Below are 20,559 nucleotides of genomic sequence, written 5' to 3'. Positions count from 1 at the left end.
AAACACTAACCATCACCCACAGTCCACAGTGTATATTAGGGTTCACTCTTAATGTGGTACATTCTGTGAGCTGCACAAATGTATAAGATGTATCCAACATTTTAGTACCATACAGAGTAGTTTCGTGGCCCTAAGAACTCTGTATGCTCCACCCATTCATCCCTCCCTTCTCCTCCATACATTTGTTTTTACAGTATAAAAATATTCATTATTAATCTTGTCTTATTAATATTAAAATGCTTATAATTAGAAATTAGATTAAAATCCTAAATAAATGTATCTCTATATGAAAAGTAAATCCACTCATAGTATGAATTAGTTTTCTTAAATATACATATTCTAAATAATGACAGTTTACTCTTCTCCATTTACATTAGTGTCACTAAGAGGCTCTAATATGCTATCTTTACTATCCACATCATCAAAAAGAAGACTCATTTACAGTTAATATACACTATTTACTAAGTTAGTAAAACAGACTATGGCCCTTTGGGAACATTTCAACAGCCATCTTAAAAGAAGCAGAAAATTAATCTTAACACAATTTTCCCATTGCCTGACACTTCTGGTTAATTGAATTTTTATACTACCCATACCTTGTTCCCCTCATTCTATGACATTCATTCATTATATATTACTCTATCAACAAAAATTTAATGGTTGTCTATTACGTGTCAGACTCTAATATGCTGGTGAAAATACAGATAAGATACCCTACCCTCATGAAGCTTACATTTTAGTGGGAAGTTATATACAAGAATCATAATATAATGAATGGCAATATGGTAAAGTACCTAGGATAGGGTGGACATGGAGATGGGTGGTTAATTAAGGTATGGCAGCCAATGGAAACTACTTTAAAGAGCTGATATTTGAACAGAGACCTGATAAAGAAGTTACCATGCAAAGACCCTAAGAAAGTAGTTTCAGGGCAGTGGGGAAAGCAACTGTAAAGATAACTGAGGCAGAAACCAGTTTGGAGGAACAGTTAGGTCAGTTTGTTGTGGTGTAGAGAACAAAGAATGGGATGATATAAGGCAGAAGCTGGCAAGGCCAAGATCACGAACGAAGCCATGATAAGCAGTTTGGATTTTATTCAGATTGTCACTAAGAGCGATTACAGAATTTTAAGGCGTGTATAATATATTTTGATTTATGTTTTCAAAGATCACTGGTCACTATATGGAGAATGGACTGTGAGGAGGCAAGAATGAGAGATAAAAGTAATCCATCCAAGAGGCTTGATCCAGGTGGCTTAGACTAGAGCTATAGTAATGGAGATGATGAATCAATGTATACAGTATGGGTTGCATGGGAAGCTGACAGGACTTGATAATAAACTGGCTTGCAGTTGTAAGGGGAAAGAGTAGCGTCTAGGATAATGCCTGTGGTGGTGTCATTTATTGCAATGGACAAGAGAAGAATTGCAAAGACAGAGAAGAAAGGAGGCATAGAGGAATACAGGTTCCTCCGAGGGAAAGAACTGTCTGTCTTTCCCTAGCCCTCACACACACCAGCAGGCTGGAAGTAGGAAGAAGGAGAGGCAAAATATGTGAGCACCAGATCACACTAGTACCAGCTATCCAATCCAAAGTGCCAAAGTCACAGATCTAGCCTATACTGGCAGGTGAAAAAGAAAAGAATTTTGAATCAACTATTCTACTGAAGTTTAGAAATGAATAGATTGTATCTCAGAAACTGAAATGTGATCATATAATTGAAAGTGGCCTGAAAAGTTATGAAATTGGATCAAGAGGTTGTTCAGGAAGATGCAACCCAATGGAAAGAGGGGTGGTTAAAGTACAGTTGCAAAAAGAAAACTCTTTTATGTTTATTCCCCAAGTTTTTCAGAATACTCAGAAAATGAGGTACCAAAAGTGACTCAAGAATGAGGAAACCATCAGTTGGATCAAAAGCTGCTGAGAGAGAGAGAGAGAGAGAGAAAGGGAAAGAAAAACAAAACTGCTGACAAGTTTAACAGGATGAAAACAGAGGACTGACGTCAGCATGTGGCAGTGGCTGGTCACCTTGATAAAAGTCATTACAGTGCGTGGTAGAGACACAAAAGCCAAACTGGAGTGGGTAAAAAAGAATACAGGAAGTGAGGAAATAAAGGCAACAATTACAGGACTTCCTTGGCAGTCCAGTGGTTAAGACTCCAAGCTTCTAATGCCGGGGCACAGGTGTTATCCCTGGTCAGGGAATTAAGATTTCACATGTCTCACAGCATGGCCAAAAATACATACATACATACATACATACATATATACATAAATAAATGTGACAATTACAGAATATCTTTTGAGAAGGTTAGCTACAAACACATGAGAAAAAACATGAGCAAACCATTTTTAATCATAATGGCTTAATTCCTAGCATGCATCAGAGAAATGTCACTATTATTCTTTAGCAATTTTCTGCAACCAAAGTATGTACAGTGCAGGAAAATGTAATTTTCAAATAGATTTTTTTTTCTTACCTCCACTGATTAAATTTAAAGTGTCTTGTTTTCCATCTCCTTCTTGTGACTGACTTGGATCCAGTGAAGTCTGAGAAAGGCTGACTTCAGCTGATAACTGTTCAAGACTTTGATAACTTTTTCTGTAAAACAAGAGTGAAATACTATTTTAACTTTTTCTCACAAAAAAGAATTTCTGGAGCTATTCTTTAATGGTTTTCTCCAATTTGTTGAATTTCTGGTTAATTTCTCCCCAGCTCCCCCCCCACCCTGAGTTTGTCTTTATCATGGCAGCAACAGAATCCCCATTATACTTCTCCCTTCACCCTCTTTGGAGGTCTGTTTAATCCACTAAAAAAGGAAAAGAGAAACAACTTGTCAAACAAATTTAATTCCTTGCACCAATTTTTGATGATCAAGTTAGTTGAGAAACAGGGGCTTCTGGTCATTATCAAGTGTCAAAGGTGCAGAAAATCTTATATCTCTCCTAATATAAAAACAAAACTGACATAACTTAGTGATGATCTGGTGTCCCCTCAGCACAAGGCCTTGACACTGTTACAGGTGGTTATTATGTAACAATAACAACTTACTGTTATCAATCCCTGTCACTTAGAAGTTTACAAAATGTTGGGTAATAAAACACCTGTTTGTGTTAATATACCATGAAGATAATTAACCTCCTTATATCAGCTGTGAGCCCATTTTCTAGTAAACAAATTCACTAGAAATAAATTTTAATGGATGAAAAATTCAACTATAAATGGAAAGTTAATGAATGTTTATGTTTAAATGTTAATGAATGTTTATGTGTGTTTACATCTTCCTCATATTTGTTTGGTCAACATAAAACCAACTCAAGAGATATATGCAACTGTGGTGTTAACTGATATTTCAAGTATGTGAACAAAATCCATTATTATTTCTAAATATAAATGATCCAGGAAAAGGAATACGTTTTTCAGGCTCAATATTTCTTTCCCAAGGGAGCCAAACCCTACCTAATTTCCTAAAAATGTTACAGTCTATGATAATATTATAGAAGACATATATAATTTAAATGATCTATTACATAGCTGTTTTCTATTCATAAACATAAGAGTAGACTTACAAATTTACCAAGCGTATGTATATTAAGGGGGATATATACAACAGGCATCTATTTGTTTTTTCCTCTAAGAAATGAGGTGAAGGATGAGGTGAAGGAATAGCTCTCCCACCTTACAATGCGAGCAGCATTCTCACTTCATAGCGTGATTATTTTTTAAATGTTAAGAGTATAAAGGTTCTTAATTATAATTTTAAGTAGCATAAAAGTCTACTGTAGGAAACTTCTGATAATTATAATATATAACACATAACATGAGCTGCACAACATGTAACAAAAAACAACTGACATATATACAGCACTTACAAATGCTAGGCACTGTTCTCATATATTATATATATTAACTTATTTAATCCTTGCGACTACCATAAGAGGTTGGAATTATTATTATCCCCACTTTACAGCAGAGGAAACTGGGGCAGCAGAAATGAGATTTGAACTTCGTAGCCTGGCTCTAATTCTATCCCCTTAACTACTATGCTATCTCCTCTCCAGTGTAAGAAGAAATAACTTGGCTTCTTACTTTATTAGAAACCCTTCTTAAAGAACAGCCTCAGGACTTCCTAAGTGGCGCAGTGGTTAAGAATTTGCCTGCCAATGCAGGGGACACTGGTTCGAGCCCTGCTCCAGGAAGATTCCACATGCCGCGGTGCAACTAAGCCTGTGAGCCACAACTATTGAGCCCATGTGCCATAGCTACTGAAGCCCACACACCTAGAGCCCATGCTCCACAGCAAGAGAAGGCACCACAATGAGGAGCCCCTGCACCACAATGAAGAGTAGCCCCTGCTCTCTGCAACTACAGAAAGCCTGTGTACAGCAATGAAGATCCAACACAGCCAATAAAAAAATAAAAAATCCAATAAATAAGTAAATTAATTTAAAAAAAAAGAATAGCCTTGTTTGCTGAGACAGACCATGTAAACTATACTGTATTTAATCAAATCACTGAAAATTTTGCTTGATTTCCAGAATTTTTTTAGCTATAGCAGAAAGCAGGAACAGAGGAATTTAATAAAGGAAGTTATTCTGAAAGTTTCTTTTCCAAATTATTTTTCTGTGCCTAATAGGTAGAAGACTCACTTTTTAAAATGAAGGGCTTAAGATAAGTTTCTGACACTGATATTTCACTATAGAAAACTTGTTAATATTAATATCATTAAATTTAAAAATTATGCATAGAAATATTTACAAACAATAAAATACCCAGAAGCAAAAAAGACTCTTGTAAGGACTGCAAGCTTGACAGCACACATTTACAGACTCTCAAGGACTGTCACACACTGAGGGAGGAAAGCACGTGAAAGCATCCTATGAAAACGACAACAGAAAATGAGCTTTCTGTGTGACCTACTGAAGTACCTTTTAGAATATCACACTTCTAAACCCAAAGTGATTTGGGGAGCTTTCTATCCTTTACTGAATAATCCTTGAGTTTATAGGCTTTATTTACTTAACCAATGAATATAAAACTAGAATTTAGTAGACAATCACGTTCTGAAGCAAAAAAAAAATTCCAGGGCAAAAGTAAGCACATTATTCATAAGATATTAAGAACAGTACCATATAATGTCTTCCTTGCATGAAACTACTTCCCACCATCTGGTAGGAATGTAGCTCAGCCGCTTTCAGTAATGACAACGAATGGCTTTGGTTTCCACATTTTTACTGTATTTCCAATGCGACCTGCAGCTCCATCTGACAAACATTTTGTTGTCATAGAGTAAACTGTCTATGGGAGTTGTGCCTTTAAAAGGTCACCATTAAGTCTGATCTTAGAATTCTAGACTCACTAAAAATCACACTGTAAGATTTAAATGTAACCCACCAGATACATCAAACCAGTTAACAGTCTATTCCTATTTCTCAGAGTAGATATTTTTAAATTAATTAATTAGTTAATTAATTAATTTATTGGCTGTGTTGGGTCTTTGTTGCTGCACACGGGCTTTCTATAGTTGCAGTGAGTGGGGGCTACTCTTCACTGTGGTGCGCAGGCTCCTCATTCTGGTGACTTCTCTTGTTGTGGAGCAGAGGCTCTAGGCGATCAGACTTCAGTAGTTGTGGCACATGGGCTCAATAGTTATGGCACACAGGCTTAACTGCTCTTCGGCATGTGCTATCTTCCTGGGGCAGGGATTGAACCCGTGTCCTCTGCATTGGTAGGTGGATTCTTAACCATTGCACCACCTAGGAAGTCCAGAGTAGAATTTTTTAAACAGCAAGAGCTTAATCATATCTTACTACATAAACATTTTAAAACCACTCAAATTCAGGACTTCCCTGGCAGTCCAGTGGTTAAGACTCTACGCTTCCACTGCAGGGGGCATGGGTTCAATCCCTGGTCGGGGAACTAAGATCCTGCAAGCCGTGTGGTGTGGCCAAAAAAAGAAAGAAAAAATAATAAAAATTAAAAAGAATAATAAATAAATAAATAAAATTAAAAAAAATTAAAAAGAAAAAACAATACTCAAATTCAAATTTCTATACATAGAACTGGGTACCAAATAAAGGCAAATTAAAAAAACTGAGGGACTTCCCTGGTGCCGCAGTGGTAAAGAATCTGCCTGCCAATGCAGGGGACCTGGGTTTGATCCCTGGTCTGGGAAGATCCCACATGCCAAAGAGCAACTAACCCCATGCGCCACAACTATTGAAGCCCGTGCTCCTAGAGCCCGTGCTTCGCAACAAGAGAAGCCACCGCAATGAGGAGCCTGCACCACAATGAAGAGTAGCCCCCATTCGCCACAACTAGAGAAAGCCTGAGAGCAACAACAAAGACCCAACGCAGCCAAAACTAAATAAAACTTAAAAGAAAAAAGAAGGTAACTGAGCAATAGGCCTGAATTAAATTGTAAGTAAATTTTCTACAATCTTACACTTTATATCACTGCAGATGCAATGATATGGATAATCTACATTACTTATCTGCCCATTAGACATACTGATGTCAATAATAATTTACATTATCTGGTAGTCACTGGGCAACAGAGTGTGATACGCAGAAGAACTATCCACATGCAGAAAATAAAAACAAGTATCAATACATGTGCGCTGTATACACACAGAGACACATGACTGCATAGAAACAGAGATACAGCATTCTTTTCTTCATTTGTTTTTCACAGAAGTATGTTTAAGGAACAAAATAAGCATTTGCTATAGTAGAACATCTATAAACTCTTAATTTACTAAAAAATGGAAGGATACAAGAGAGCCTGAAAGAGGATATTCGTGAGTCAGGTCAGTGCAAAACTTATAATTTGTAAAAGATTTCTACAGCCTCAATGCTTTAGGGAGTTCTAGTCTAAAAAAGACTGGAAAGACAAACAAAGGAAGGAGAACCTCTAATACACCTGATGTGATAATATCTAATGCCTCAGAAGTCATCAGAAAAAGTAGACCTAACCAGTAGATCATGAAGGGCATATAAAAGCTCATAATTCTTAATAACTTTGTGAATGTCAGGCAAATTAGGAGAGAAGGATAAACTTAGAGGACTAAGAAAAGCTTAAGTAGAAAATATGAATATAGTGACAATGAATCTGGTCTTTTGGGTTCGGCAATGATCTAACAAGGTTATGTAACAGATAATCTAACAAGATTATATAACAAATACCTAACAAGCTCATGTGACCAAGACTTCACATATAAAGATACATATTAAAACAGAACTTCTTGGACACAAAAGAATCAATTGCTCTATGTGAGTGTTAGGGAGTGTGCTTTACATATTTATCTAATGTTGAGCTTTTACAGTGAGCCTGTAATGTTTAAAATTTTAACACAATATTCTTTTGAATACTGAAATAAAGAAAAAGATACAATAAAATCCATCATAACTCATCTTGCCAGGTCTAAATCATCAAGAAGTAAATTGTAAATTACATTTTTAAAGTTTTATAAACAGTATAGTAAATGGAAATCAATTTAAGATCTATTGTGAAAGGAATCTTTCCACAGCCAGGTGGCCACAGCCGTTATCCAATAGTTCATTTTAAGAAATATCAACAAATCCATGAAATTCATTAAGTCAAACAGCATACTCTCTTTCTTTCAAAGCCAACTGGGCGAATAAATTTACAGAGCCCCCAGAGAAATAACTGTAGACATCCCATATTCTTAGCAGGACACGATAATGACTCATTATAGGGTCAGTTTCTTTCTCCATATTACCAAGAGAGCTAACACTCCTTATTAAAGAGGCTTTGGCTACCTCCTCCATAATATGTAGTTTCTCATAAATGTTTGTTGGACTTATTTAAGATATTGGTCAAACGAAGAGGAATTAGTGATTAAGTCAGTTTGAGAGCCTTGGCTTATATTATAAATTTAAGGAGAGCAAAAACTGGATCCTGATGAAAAGCTGTGATCTGTTTCAAATATGATTTACACAGCACTACTCTGTTCTAAAAATCTAAAGTCTCCATTTCTACATGAAAAAGTTGGTATTATTTATTTTGAACAACTGGGGATTTGCTGGTCATTTTAATTTCATATAGGGTTTTACAAGCTCTCTAAGAAAGTAGAGCTTGGGATGTTGGGTGAGTGTATATTCTCCAAACATGAATGATAGAAGGTTATATGAGAGTATTAAAAAAAAAAAAGATTATAAGACTATCAATACATAAAGATTTACCAGGAAGTGATTAGGTACCAGGCAATTTATTACCTCAAATGACTCTTACAGTTCTGTTTAAATAGGCATTACCCCCTAGTATTACATGTGCAGAAACAGGAGGTAAGAAGAGGAAGTGATGTTTAGTGTTACACAGCAAGGAAGCAGCAGAGATAACTTTTAAGTCCTGACTTTAAACTCTAGGTCCAGGGATCTCAGTACTACCCCTCATGCATACATTTTGTTCACAGATATCAGTTTGGTAATAGGGCCACAGAAAAGCAATGCCAACATCTGAAGTCAGGCTAGATTCAAGGATGATGTTGGGAAGGAAAGCATGCCCCTTCTTAAACTAATGGAGTAACTGAGTCAAGAGGTATAAAATCTAGATTAATTCGAAACAGGAAAACAGGCAGTTTCACTTCATTCTTTTCTGAGACTGCAATTACTTTTGTTGCTCCTACAATATTTTGTAAAAAAACAGTCACTATTACTACATGCAAAGGTAATCTAGAAATAAATCTTCCACTTAGAGGTCCTCATCGGTTCCTCAATAGGTAGTAGCTCTATGGGCAGGCTGTGGTACATACATGTCTTTTGGCTACAATATTTTATCTCCCACTATCTAAAGTGACAATGCAGATGTTGCAACAAAAAAAGCATAGTTATTAGTCTTATAGCTTGTCAGGATATAATAATATTTTTCCAGTTAAAAAAGCTGGAGCATCATATGTTATACATAGATAAGTGTAGCAAGTATTGTGATACATTCAGTTTTTCAATTATAAATCAGAAATACAAATAAACGAATATTCTTCCATTCATTCAATATGGCACAGAAAGATAAAATTATATACTAGCATAATAAGATATATTCCAGTTATTTATAACTTTCATAAGGATATAAGGGGAACTAGGTTCCAATCCATGAAAGATCCAGTCAACACCTTAAATCATGCTAAGTGTGGTGCAGATGTTGGAGAGAGTTCTACTGATTCATTTTGTAAATAACTGGCTCATGTCTTCCCACTTATCTCTAACAATCAATGACAAACATTAAAGCCTCGAGCAATTTTTTCTTAAACAACAAAAGGAAAAATTTATTTTGAGTTCCACCTCTGATAAATGAAAAAAATCACAGAATAAAGCAGGCAGAAATTACGTCTATGCTAAAACATTCTTTGTAGAAACATCTGGCTACTAATTATCTAGTGAAAGGCACCCTACGAAGCACAGAAAGCAGTGTGTTGCTCTACTAGTGAAATTCAAAACAAGGGCTCTAAAAGAAAAGCAGAGAAAAAAACAAAAAGAGAGAGAAAAAGAGGGAGGAGAGAAGAGAGGGAAGGACAGGAAGGAAGTACAAAAGAAGCAAAGAAGGAAAGGGAGAGGACAGAAGGAGGTGGAGGGAGAGCAGGGAAAATAACCAGAAAATTAGCTGAAGGCTGACAGGAAAATAAAGATATTGAAAAAAATTATCAAGATGGGAAACTGGCTAAAAGCCAAAAAAAGGTGATACAATTTATAAGTTCCAAAATGAAAACTACCTAAAGAAAGAGAGCCTAAGATTTTGCAGCTCTCTCAACACTGGGAAACAACGAAGAGACAAAACAGTCCTGAACACTGGGACAAAGAAATAGGAAAAGGTACTTGTGGCCTATAACTGGAGTGATTATATCTTCCATATCTCCCCAAAATTAGATTTATTGAAAATGAACAAAGCTCTTTCAGATCCACCTAGAACAAGTAAATTTCTTTCTATCCTTTTGTCAACTACAATTGGCTCTCGTCATTGGCATCTCCCATCTACCTCTACAAAGATTAAATCATGGGCTGCTGCACTGTCAATGCAGCTGCTGACTGCCAACGCCCCCCTGAAAGGTGTTCAGGGTGGAGAGCTGAAATGAGGCCCTCTGTGCTCTGTGAAAAACTGGCAGAACAGGTCATTAGATAGACAGATATTCTCAGGAGCCCACTTTATGGGCCCAATTCTTGTATCTCCTCATATCTAGAAAAACACTAAAATCCTTCACGGTGACGACTGCTTCTTGTGATGAGCAACAACCTTCTGTAAAGAACGTGTACTTGAATGAATGTTTTTCCCTTCCACCAAAACCACATATACACTGAGCTTCCCCCTTGCCTGTATGGAACAGTTTCTCAGCGCTATCTGGGATGCTGTCTCCCGGGCTGCAGTCCTTATCTGCCCCAAATAAAACTTAACTTGCAACTCTCACGTTGTGCGTTTTTTTTTTTTAAGTTGACACTTTCATGAGATGGAATTCTGTGTTTTATAACAAGCATGAAAATCAGTCCTAACGCAAACACAAACACCAAAGCTAGAATTCAAAAATAGATGGCTCATTAAAAACAAGCTCACAGACTTAACTGAAAGACTGGCTGAAGATTAACTACAGGAGAAGTAGGGAGCTGGTACAATACCGTGTAACGATTTCTCAAATTTTTTACTTCTCCAGGGTGCCTTGGCTTCCATAACATTACCACAACATTTCCACAGTCACTGCCTTAATCTAACCTTACCAAAATAGTCTTAAATCCTACTATTGCTCGAAGCTAATAATGAATTCAGAAAGAAGAATGAGAAACCAAAGTGGATGGCCATATGTCTTGGTACAACTAAGTTTGTGATTAGTTGGAAAAAAAAGTATTACACTTACTCATACCACTGTTTATTGTGTTTTCGGTAAAGCAACGTATCCAAGGCAACAGCATTGACATCCAGAGCTCCTGGGGAAGGCCACTGGTTGGTGAGGTGGGCAGTTAACTCTTGTCTTGATCTTAAATCATTATTCTTTAGCACAGTCCTGTGAATATTAAGATGGTGAGTGCTTTTGTCTTCACTGTTCTGCAATGGCAGAGGAACCTAATGGTATCAATTTAGGCCCCCAAATTCACCTTTTTAAAATGGTATGTTAACAGACTGTGAACAGAACTACAGGAAGGCTAGCTAGGGCTATGACTATTTTGTCACCTGCAATATGTGTTTTTCATTCCTTCCCTATTGGCTACAATAAATCACTACCTGTGAAATTCAGACTTCCTATCTTTTCCCCATAAATATTACTAAAGGACTAAGGGACTCAAGCTGCATTTTACATCTTAACTAAAAAACAATGGTGATATCTTAGAGTTATAGGTTATCAGATGTCAGTTAAAATATAAAAGAGAGTCCAGATTCCATGTGTATGATTCTCTAGCTTCAAAATTCACAATCTATTGAGGTAATTTAACTTGATAAACAAAAACAAAATGAATAAAAATAAAACTAATACAGAAAAATATAAAATAAAAAATTCATTAAGTTCCTGTAATTGTTTTTGATAAAAGTGACTACTAATAAATCTTCATGAAAATAATTACATCAATGACAACTGCACTGAACAATATAATCTACTGGAAATATTTCACCTATAGAATGAAGCCATTATAACAATTCATGGTTTACTTTCATTTTTGTAGAGCTGTTACTCATTGATAACAACGTGCAAAAGGACTAGCTTTCTGCAAAGATTTCAATTTCACAAACCAATTGTCTCAAGACTAATGCAACATTTGAACTGGTAGTTCATTTAAAAGCATAATTCTGTTTGGAAAGCTATTACACTACCTCTAAAATACCTTAAAATACCACTTAGGCAACCTGCATTCCCAAACAGGAGTACATGACTTTAGTATTCCAGGGTTCTGAGCCATCAGCTCAGAAGCAGGAAGTAAAATGCATCTGCCACTAACTTTCAGACACCATAGTCCTGCTGCGGGTGGCAGAGAGTCAGTGGTGCACTAGCAAGACACTCCTGCACTAGAGAAAATCAGCCTGCATAACACCTCTGGCTATTAATCATGATTCTAATGGAATAATCCCATTTTTTATATGTCTCTAGCAAGATCCATACAAATATTTCTGATTTTATAGAATATCTGTGTGCATTTAAAAATATTTGCTCCACTATGTCCATAAAAAAACATTATCTGATGTTAACACTAGATTCTCTCTTAGCAACGGAATACTAGAAGTGAAACAGGCACAAGTCAGTAAGAACGTCTCCCATTAAGATATTCCTTTAGCCTAGGTCCAACAATTTCATTTCACTAGGAAAGGAATGAAAAAATTTAAAAAGACTTTTAAGGTACTTTAACAATGGTTTTTATGAAAACAGTAAAGAGTAATTAGAAAACTTTTAAGATTGACAGAAAAATAGTGTAAAGCAGAAATAAGGATTACTGGCCGAAGAATCTATTATAATAAACTACCATTATTTTGTGTTCTTTTACTACATTTCTCTCTTTCACATATTTTCTCTCTAGGGTTCCCAGTGAACGTCACTGGAGAACTCAATTCCAATCAGAAATGGCCTAAGGAAATATTCAGAGCAGAATGGAAGAAAGGCAAATGTGCATCTGAGGAAACGACATTGGTAGAACTCAATTAACTACAAGTAAATGAACGATCTCCACTTAACAATATATTCTTTCTGGAAAGCGAAAAGGTGTACACCATATAAAATGGAAAAAGGAACTGAAGTTTCACGAAAGTTTTTACATACTATTTGCCCGCGGAGAATTTCTGCCCTATGACAAATTAAGGTATAGTCTTTTTCTACAGAAGTTGCCTGGTCCTTTGAAATAGGAGATAAGAGGTTTCAGCGAATTGAACAGGCCTAGTTTTCATCCATGCCACATCTCTGTTCCACCATTTGTGAGGAATGTGGACATAGTAAATCTTGGCACTTGCCCTGCTACTATGAAAAGGAAAGCTTCCTGGAGGATCCTGGGTAAGGAAGGCCCTTTCTCTCACCACCCCAATACAATAGAGGGCAGGCAAGTAAATTAAGTTAGCTTGAATTTTGAATCTTAACTAGAGTCCATTTAGAGTAATAAATAGATGAAACAGTTTATTCTTGAGGTTCTGACAAAAATGTACCAGCAAAGAGACATTCCTGATGTTCTTACTTCCCAACCCTCTGAAGCAGCTCAGTGTACCTCTCTCCAGGCCTATTTTTCCAGTCTTTTATCCATTCCATGAGTTACTGATATCGATCTATTGAATTCCATTTGTGCTTTAAGAGCTGATTGTGATTGCTTGCAATCAAAGAATCCCATTACTTACCTTAGAACAAGCAAAATACACCAAGTTAACTTCAAGACCTACTCAACAGTAATCCAACTGATGTTAACAAGAAGAATGAGGATATTTTTCCTCATTTGGTCAAGCTTAAAAATAGGTTCACCCTTGGAAGAAATGGACAAATTCTTAGAAAGGTATGACCTTCCAAGATTGAATCAGAAAGAAATAGAAAATATGAACAGACCAATCACAAGTAATGAAATTGAAACTGGGATGAAAAATCTTCCAACAAATGAAAGTCCAGGACCAGATGGCTTCACAGGCAAATTCCATCAAACATTTAGAGAAGAGCTAACACCCATCCTTCTCAAGCTCTTCTAAAATATTGCAGAGGAAGGAACACTACCAAACTCATTCTATGAGGCCACCATAACCCTGATGCCAAAACCAAAGATACTACAAAAAAAGAAAATTACAGACCAATATCACTGATGAATTTAGATACAAAAATCCTCAACAAAATACTAGCCAACAGAATCCAGCAACACATTAAAAGGAGCATACACCATGATCAAGTGGGGTTTATCCCTGGAATGCAAGGATCCTTCAATATACGCAAATCAATCAGTGTGATACACCATATTAACAAACTGAAGGATAAAAACCATATGATCATCTCAATAGATGCAGAAAAAGCTTTTGACAAAATTCAACACCCATTTATGATAAAAACTCTCCAGAAGGTGGGCATAGAGGGAACCTACCTCAACATAATAAAGGCCATATACGACAAACCCACAGCAAACATCCTTCTCAATGGTGAAAAACTGAACGCATTCCCTCTAAGATCAGGAACAAGACAAGGATGTCCACTCTCACCATCACTATTCAACATAGTTTTGGAAGTCCTTGCCACAGCAATCAGAGAAGAAAAAGAAATAAAAGGAATCCAAATTGGAAAAGAAGAAGTAAAACTGTCACTGTTTGCAGATGACATGATACTTATGCATAGAAAATCCTAAAGATGCCACCAGAAAATTACTTGAGCTAATCAATGAATTCAGTAAAGTTGCAGGATACAAAATTAACACACAGAAATCTCTTGCATTCCTATACACTAACAATGAAAGAGCAGAAAGAGAAATTAAGGAAACAATCCCATTCACCACTGCAACAAAAAGAATAATATACCTAGGAATAAACCTAACTAAGGAGGTAAAAGACCTGTACTCAGAAAACTATAAGATACTGATGAAAGAAATCAAAGATGACACAAACAGATGGAGGGACATACCATGTTCTTGGATTGGAAGAATCAACGTTGTGAAAATGACTAAACTACCCTAATGAATCTACAGATTCAATGCAATCCCTATCAAATTACCAATGGCATTTTTCACAGAAATAGAACAAAAAATCCTAATATTTGTATGGAGACACAAAAGGCCCCGAGTAGCCAAAGCAATCTTTTTTTTTTTTTTCCTGGATCATATGGTAAGTTTATTTTTAATTTTTTGAAGAAACTCCATACTGTTTTCCATAATGTCTGTACCAATTTACATTCCCACCAACAGTGTACAAGAGTTTACTTTTCCCCACATTCTTTTTTTTTAATTTATTTTTTATTTTATTATTTTAAATCTTTTTATTAGAATATAATTGTTTTACACTATTGTGCCAGTTTTTGCTGTACAACAAAGTGAATCAGCTGTATTTATACATATATTCCCATATCCCTTCCCTCCCGAGACTCCCTCCCACCCTCCCTATCCCAGCCCTCTAAGTCATCACCCATCATTGAACTGATCTCCCTATATTATGCAGTAGCTTCCCACTAGCTATCTATTTTACATTTGGTAGTGTATATATGTCAATGCTACTCTCTCACTTCGTCCCACGCCAAAGCAATCTTGAGAGAAAAAAAACGGAGTTGGAGGAATCAGACTCCCTGAATTCAGACTATACTACAAAGCTACAGTAATCAAGACAATATGGTACTGGCACTAAAACAGAAATATAGATCAATGGAACAGGATAGAAAGCCCAGAGATAAACTATGGTCAGTTAATCAATGACAAAGGAGACAAGGATATACAATGGAGAAAAGACAGCCTCTTCCTTAAGTGGTGCTGGGAAAACTGGACAGCTACATGTAAAAGAATGAAATTAGAACACCCCCTAACACCATACACAAAAATAAACTCAAAGTGGATTAAAGACCTAAATGTAAGGCCAGACACTATAAAATTCCCGGAGGAAAACACAGAACGAACACACTTTGACATAAATCACAGCAAAATCTTTTATGACCCACCTCCTAGAGTAATGGAAATAAAAACAAAAATAAATAAGTGGGACCTAATGAAACAAAAGCTTTTGCACAGCAAAGGAAACTATAAACAAGACAAAAAGACAACCCTCAGAATGGGAGAAGATATCTGCAAATGAATCAACAGACAAAGGATTCATCTCCAAAATATATAAACAGTTCATCCAGCTCAATATCAAAAAAACAAAAAACTCAATCAAAAAATGGGCAGAAGACCTAAATAGGCATTTCTCCAAAGAAGACATATGGATGGCCAAAAGGCACATGAAAAGCTGCTCAACATCACTAATTATTAGAGAAATGCAAATCAAAACTACAGTGAGGTATCACCTCACACCGGTTAGAATGGGCATCATCAGAAAATCTACAAACAGTGAATGCTGGAGAGGGTGTGGAGAAAAGGGAACGCTCTTGCACTCTTGGTGGGAATGTAAATTGATACAGCCACTATGGAGAACAGTATGGAGGTTTCTAGCAAAACTAAAAATAGAGTTACCATATGACCCAGTAATCCCACTCCTGGACATATACCCAGAGAAAACTGTAATTCAAAAAGACACATGTACCCCAATGTTCACTGCAGCACTATTTACAATAGCCAGGTCATGGAAGCAACTTAAATGTCCATCAACAGATGAACAGATAAAGATGTGGTACATATGTACAATGGAGTATTACTCAGCCATAAAAAGGAACGAAACTGGGACACTTGTAGAGACATGGATGGACCTAGAGACTGTCATACAGAGTGAAGTAAGTCAGAAAGAGAAAAACAAATATCATATATTAATGCATATATTCGGAATGTAGAAAAATGGTACCGATCAACCTGTTCGCAAGGCACAAATAGAGACACAGATGTAGAGAATAAACATATGGACACCAAGGGGTAAAGCAGTGGGGGGGAGGGGGTGGAATGAATTGGGAGATTGAGTTTGCCATATATACCTTACTAACAAGAAAAAAATATCAAATTGTACACTTTAAATATATGCAGTTCATTGTAGGTCAATTATATCTCAATAAAAGTTCTTAAAAAATAAGTTCATCTTAAATTACTCAACAATTACTGTTATTTCATAGTGCAAAATCAGAAGCACTTAAAGGTGAAACTGTGATAACTGGCCTTTAACTAATAAAAACTCTAACCAATATTAACATTACTGAGCTAATCTAAAAACTGAATCATTCCATATGAGATAGATTCTACTTGTCACTTATATCTATAACTCAATTTAACATTCTCTCATTAAGGTAATAATTCTCCAGAAAGATACATTAAAGGGAAATTAATTTACTAAGAAAGTAGAAATAATATATGTATTTCAGCTAATTTTAAGAACTTTCCTGTAGTATCTACCTCTAAACTGGTAGACAGTCAGCTAATTTCTCTTTAGACTCTCAGTAGGAATTATTTAGGAATTTGGCCATACACACACACACACACAAATATAATTCGATCTTTTCCTCCCCAGCTTTACTGAGGTATAATTGGCAATTTAAAATTGTATACATTTAAAGTGTAGAACTTGATGATTTATTTGATATACAATGTGAAATAATAACCACACTCAAGCTAATTAACATGTCCAACACCTCACACAGTTAACCTCTTTTTTGTGTGATGAGGACACTTAAGATCTACCCTCTTAGAAAATTTCAAGGATACAATATTTTTAACTATAGTCACATTGTTATACATTAGGTCTCCAGAATTTATTCATAGGTTGCGTAACTGAAACTTTGTACTCCTGAACCCTATCTCGCCAACTCCCCCTCTCTCCCGGCCCTGGTAAAAATCACTCTGAAACAGAAAGGAAGGGGGCAGGGCACAACCTTTGAGGACATGACATAAACAGATTAGAATCAAATGGGTCCAAGATGACGGAAAAAGTCGACTTTCAGGTGCCAAGACAGTTCTAAAGCTGACCATAAGGATCAAAAAGTGGGCAGCGGCCCAATTCCTGGAAATCCCTGCCCCTACCTGAAATAGCTGAAATACTCCACCCACTCATTAGCCTATGAAATTACCCACCCTTACAAAAATTGACAACCCCCGTACCCTGGTGCCTTTCTCACCTTCTGAGATGGCCCACACTCTGTCTGTGGAGTGTGTTCCTCTCTAAATAAATCTCTAAATAAACTTCTTACCTATCACTTTGTCTCTCACTGAATTCTTTCTGTGATGAGACATCAAGAACCTGAGCTTCATTAAGTCCTGAAACCAGGTGTGTGATCTCAGTTGGAAGATCTTGGGTGTTGGCGGGGTTTGAGTCCTGGTCTTGTGAGTTCAAGTCCTAACCTGAGTTTTGGCTGGGTTCGAGTCCCAGCCGAGTGGGTTCAAGTCCCAGTCAGGGTTTTGGTTGGGTTTGAGTCCCGACCATGTGGGTTCAAGTCCCAATCAGGGTTTTGGCCGGGTTAGAGTCCCGGCATGCAGGTTCACGTCCCGATCTGAGGTTCATGGTTTCAATTCTATTCTCTGTTTCTATTTCGGAGTCCACATGTTAGTGGGATAGTGCAAGATTTGTCTTTCTGCATCTAGTCTATTTCACTTAGCATAAACATCATCCATGCTATCATGAATGGCAGGATTTCCTTCATTTTTAAGGCTGAATTATCATCCATTGTGCTTGTATGTGTGTACACAGACACAGCGTCTTTATATACATCACATGTCCTTCATCCATTCACCCATGGACACATGGACACTGAAGTTACCTCTACCTCTTGGCTACTGTTAATAATGCTGAAATTAACATGACAGTGCGGATATCTCTTCAAGAGCCTGAAACAGAGTAGGACCCCGAGGGGTCCTCCTGGGTACAAAAGGCTTTCCGTGTTCTGCGTTCTGCGTTTCTTGTTTGTAGAAAAAGGCTTTGGTCTCCCATGCCTTCCCTGAGTTCCAAAGAGATTCAAGCAGTTAGGGATGTGAGGGAATGCAGAAACAAAGAAAAAGCAGTCACAAAACAATAGCTCAGTGATAAAACAGTCTTAATTCCTCCTCCAGGGATATACATAACAATCTGACACATATCTTTGAGCTGTTCTATAGGAACCAAGACCCCCACCCAGGTGGAGGATGGTGACTACATGCTGGGCACAAGCACTGGACCCCAGACTGCTTAGCATGAGAAGGCTGATGATTAAGATTCCTGAAAGACCACCTTGTTACCTCACTACTAACCATTCAGAAGAAAGTCATGTCCCCTGCAACCCTTATGCCAAATGCTGCCTTTAAAAACCTTGTGTCCTGGCCAGTCAGGAAGACGGATCTGAGACAAACCTTCATCTCTCATCTTCTTGGTCAGCACCGTTTTGATCAATAAACCTTCCTCTACTCCAAACTCTGACTTTTCAGTTTGTTTGTCCTCACTGTGCATGGGGCACATGAACTTGGGTTTGACAACAAACCTAATTTCCCTTTCTTTGGATACTCAGAAGTAGGATTGATGGATCATACGATAGTTCTATTTTTAATTTTTTGAGGAACCTCCATACTGTTTTCCAAAGTGGCTGTACCAATTTACATTTTCACCAACACTGTCCAAGGTTTCCCTTTCTTGTACATCCTCGCCAACACTTACCATCTATTGTCTCTATGATAACAGAAATTCTAACAGGTGTGAGGTAATATCTCATTGCGATTGTAATTTGCATTTTCCATGTACCTGTTGGTCATTTGTATGTCTTTGGAGAAATGTCTATTCAAGTCCTCTGCCCACTTTTTAATTGGTTTGTTTGTTGCTATTGAGTTGTACGAGTTCCTTATATATTTTGGATGTTAACTCTGTAAGTGAGCAATGTTTGCCACCCCAAAATACATCTCTTTGGCATGAGAATTAATTTAGGCTGATTGTTTTTAAGAAAAAGACGACTCATAAGTCTTTCTTTCTACCTTCCCTAAAGAACTTAGACAATGGTCTGTTCCAGAAATAGAGCTATCACCAAAGATAACTGCAAAGATTACGGGCTAGGTGTGGTGAGGGAGAGATCAGAGTCTCTGTGTCCCACTGTCTCTGTATGGCCAAGAAAACACCTGTTTACCAAATATTTACTTTCTCATCTCCATGTAAATTTTATCCCTGCACTATGAGGTCCTAAGCCACTGCTCCCAACATCCTACTCTCTTTCATCTTTAGCTAAAGATGGTTTTTAAGGTGAGGGTTTCAGTGAGAGTACCCTGGCTTCAAAAACAAGTTCTTACATTCTTTTGAGGCCTCAATATTACATTCATTATTTTAAATGAAAGACAAAAAGATAAAATTTTCACAGTCTGGTCTCTTTCCTTCCTTTTAGGGATTAGGCTCAAGTCTACTGCTACTTACAAGCTCTTTTAAAAGATGTAGAATCCCATACTCTATATTTTGATAGCAGTGCTTAGTCATTTCAAAGCTGTCAATATTATTCTGTTCACTTATTTCACTTATTTGACTCTTTATCTTCTGTCTCCAAACTTGAGGGTTATCCTCTCTCCCTCACTCTGCTCCTTTCCCACTTACCTCCAATGCTGTGTTGACGCTCATGATGAAGAGTCACTTTCAGCCTCTAGATACACTTAAGGCATATACAGCCCTTGGCACGTAGCACTTAACATCTGTGACTCCAAGTGTTCTTAAGTAACCCCAAAGGTCCACGACAGGAGGCAATTTTTAACTTTGATGAGGCAATACAATTGAAGCCAATGGCTACAAGGCAAGTTCTGAGAGGGAGTCAAGCAAACGCCCAATATCCCTGCTGCACACCCTGATTTTCCACTTATTACCGATTTCCTGATGTACTGTAATTCTCAGGATATAGTCCAGTGCTATTTGTGGCAGGGCACACTGAGAAAATCTTAGGCTATAATCTTCATGGAAATAAAGGATCTGACACGGCGTGGCTACAGGAGGGTTCTGAGCTTAACAATGAGGATGAGGAGGATGAGGAGGATGAGGCAGCGAGCACTGAAGCTCCGGGAGGGAGA

General features: G+C 37.1%; 1 protein-coding gene across 4 annotated transcripts in view; it reads right to left on the bottom strand.

Annotated features, from left to right (window-relative positions):
- The window catches only part of RUNDC3B (RUN domain containing 3B), a 144,120-nt gene that overhangs the window by 20,386 nt on the left and 103,175 nt on the right, over positions 1 to 20,559 (bottom strand). For 2 of the 4 annotated variants that reach the window (XM_057733682.1, XM_057733680.1), the window contains 2 exons: positions 10,860 to 11,006; positions 2,480 to 2,601 (listed from right to left, as the gene is read on the bottom strand). In XM_057733682.1, the coding sequence (XP_057589665.1) occupies positions 2,480 to 2,601; positions 10,860 to 11,006 (269 nt within the window). The remainder of the gene's footprint in view (positions 1 to 2,479; positions 2,602 to 10,859; positions 11,007 to 20,559) is intronic. The other 2 variants (XM_057733683.1, XM_057733684.1) reach the window with 1 other exon arrangement.

Source organism: Hippopotamus amphibius, chromosome 4 (genome assembly GCF_030028045.1).
Source record: "Hippopotamus amphibius kiboko isolate mHipAmp2 chromosome 4, mHipAmp2.hap2, whole genome shotgun sequence".
NCBI classification, from domain to species: Eukaryota; Metazoa; Chordata; class Mammalia; order Artiodactyla; family Hippopotamidae; genus Hippopotamus; species Hippopotamus amphibius.
Note: the sequence above shows the minus strand (reverse complement) of the source record. Positions and strands in the feature narration are given on the sequence as shown.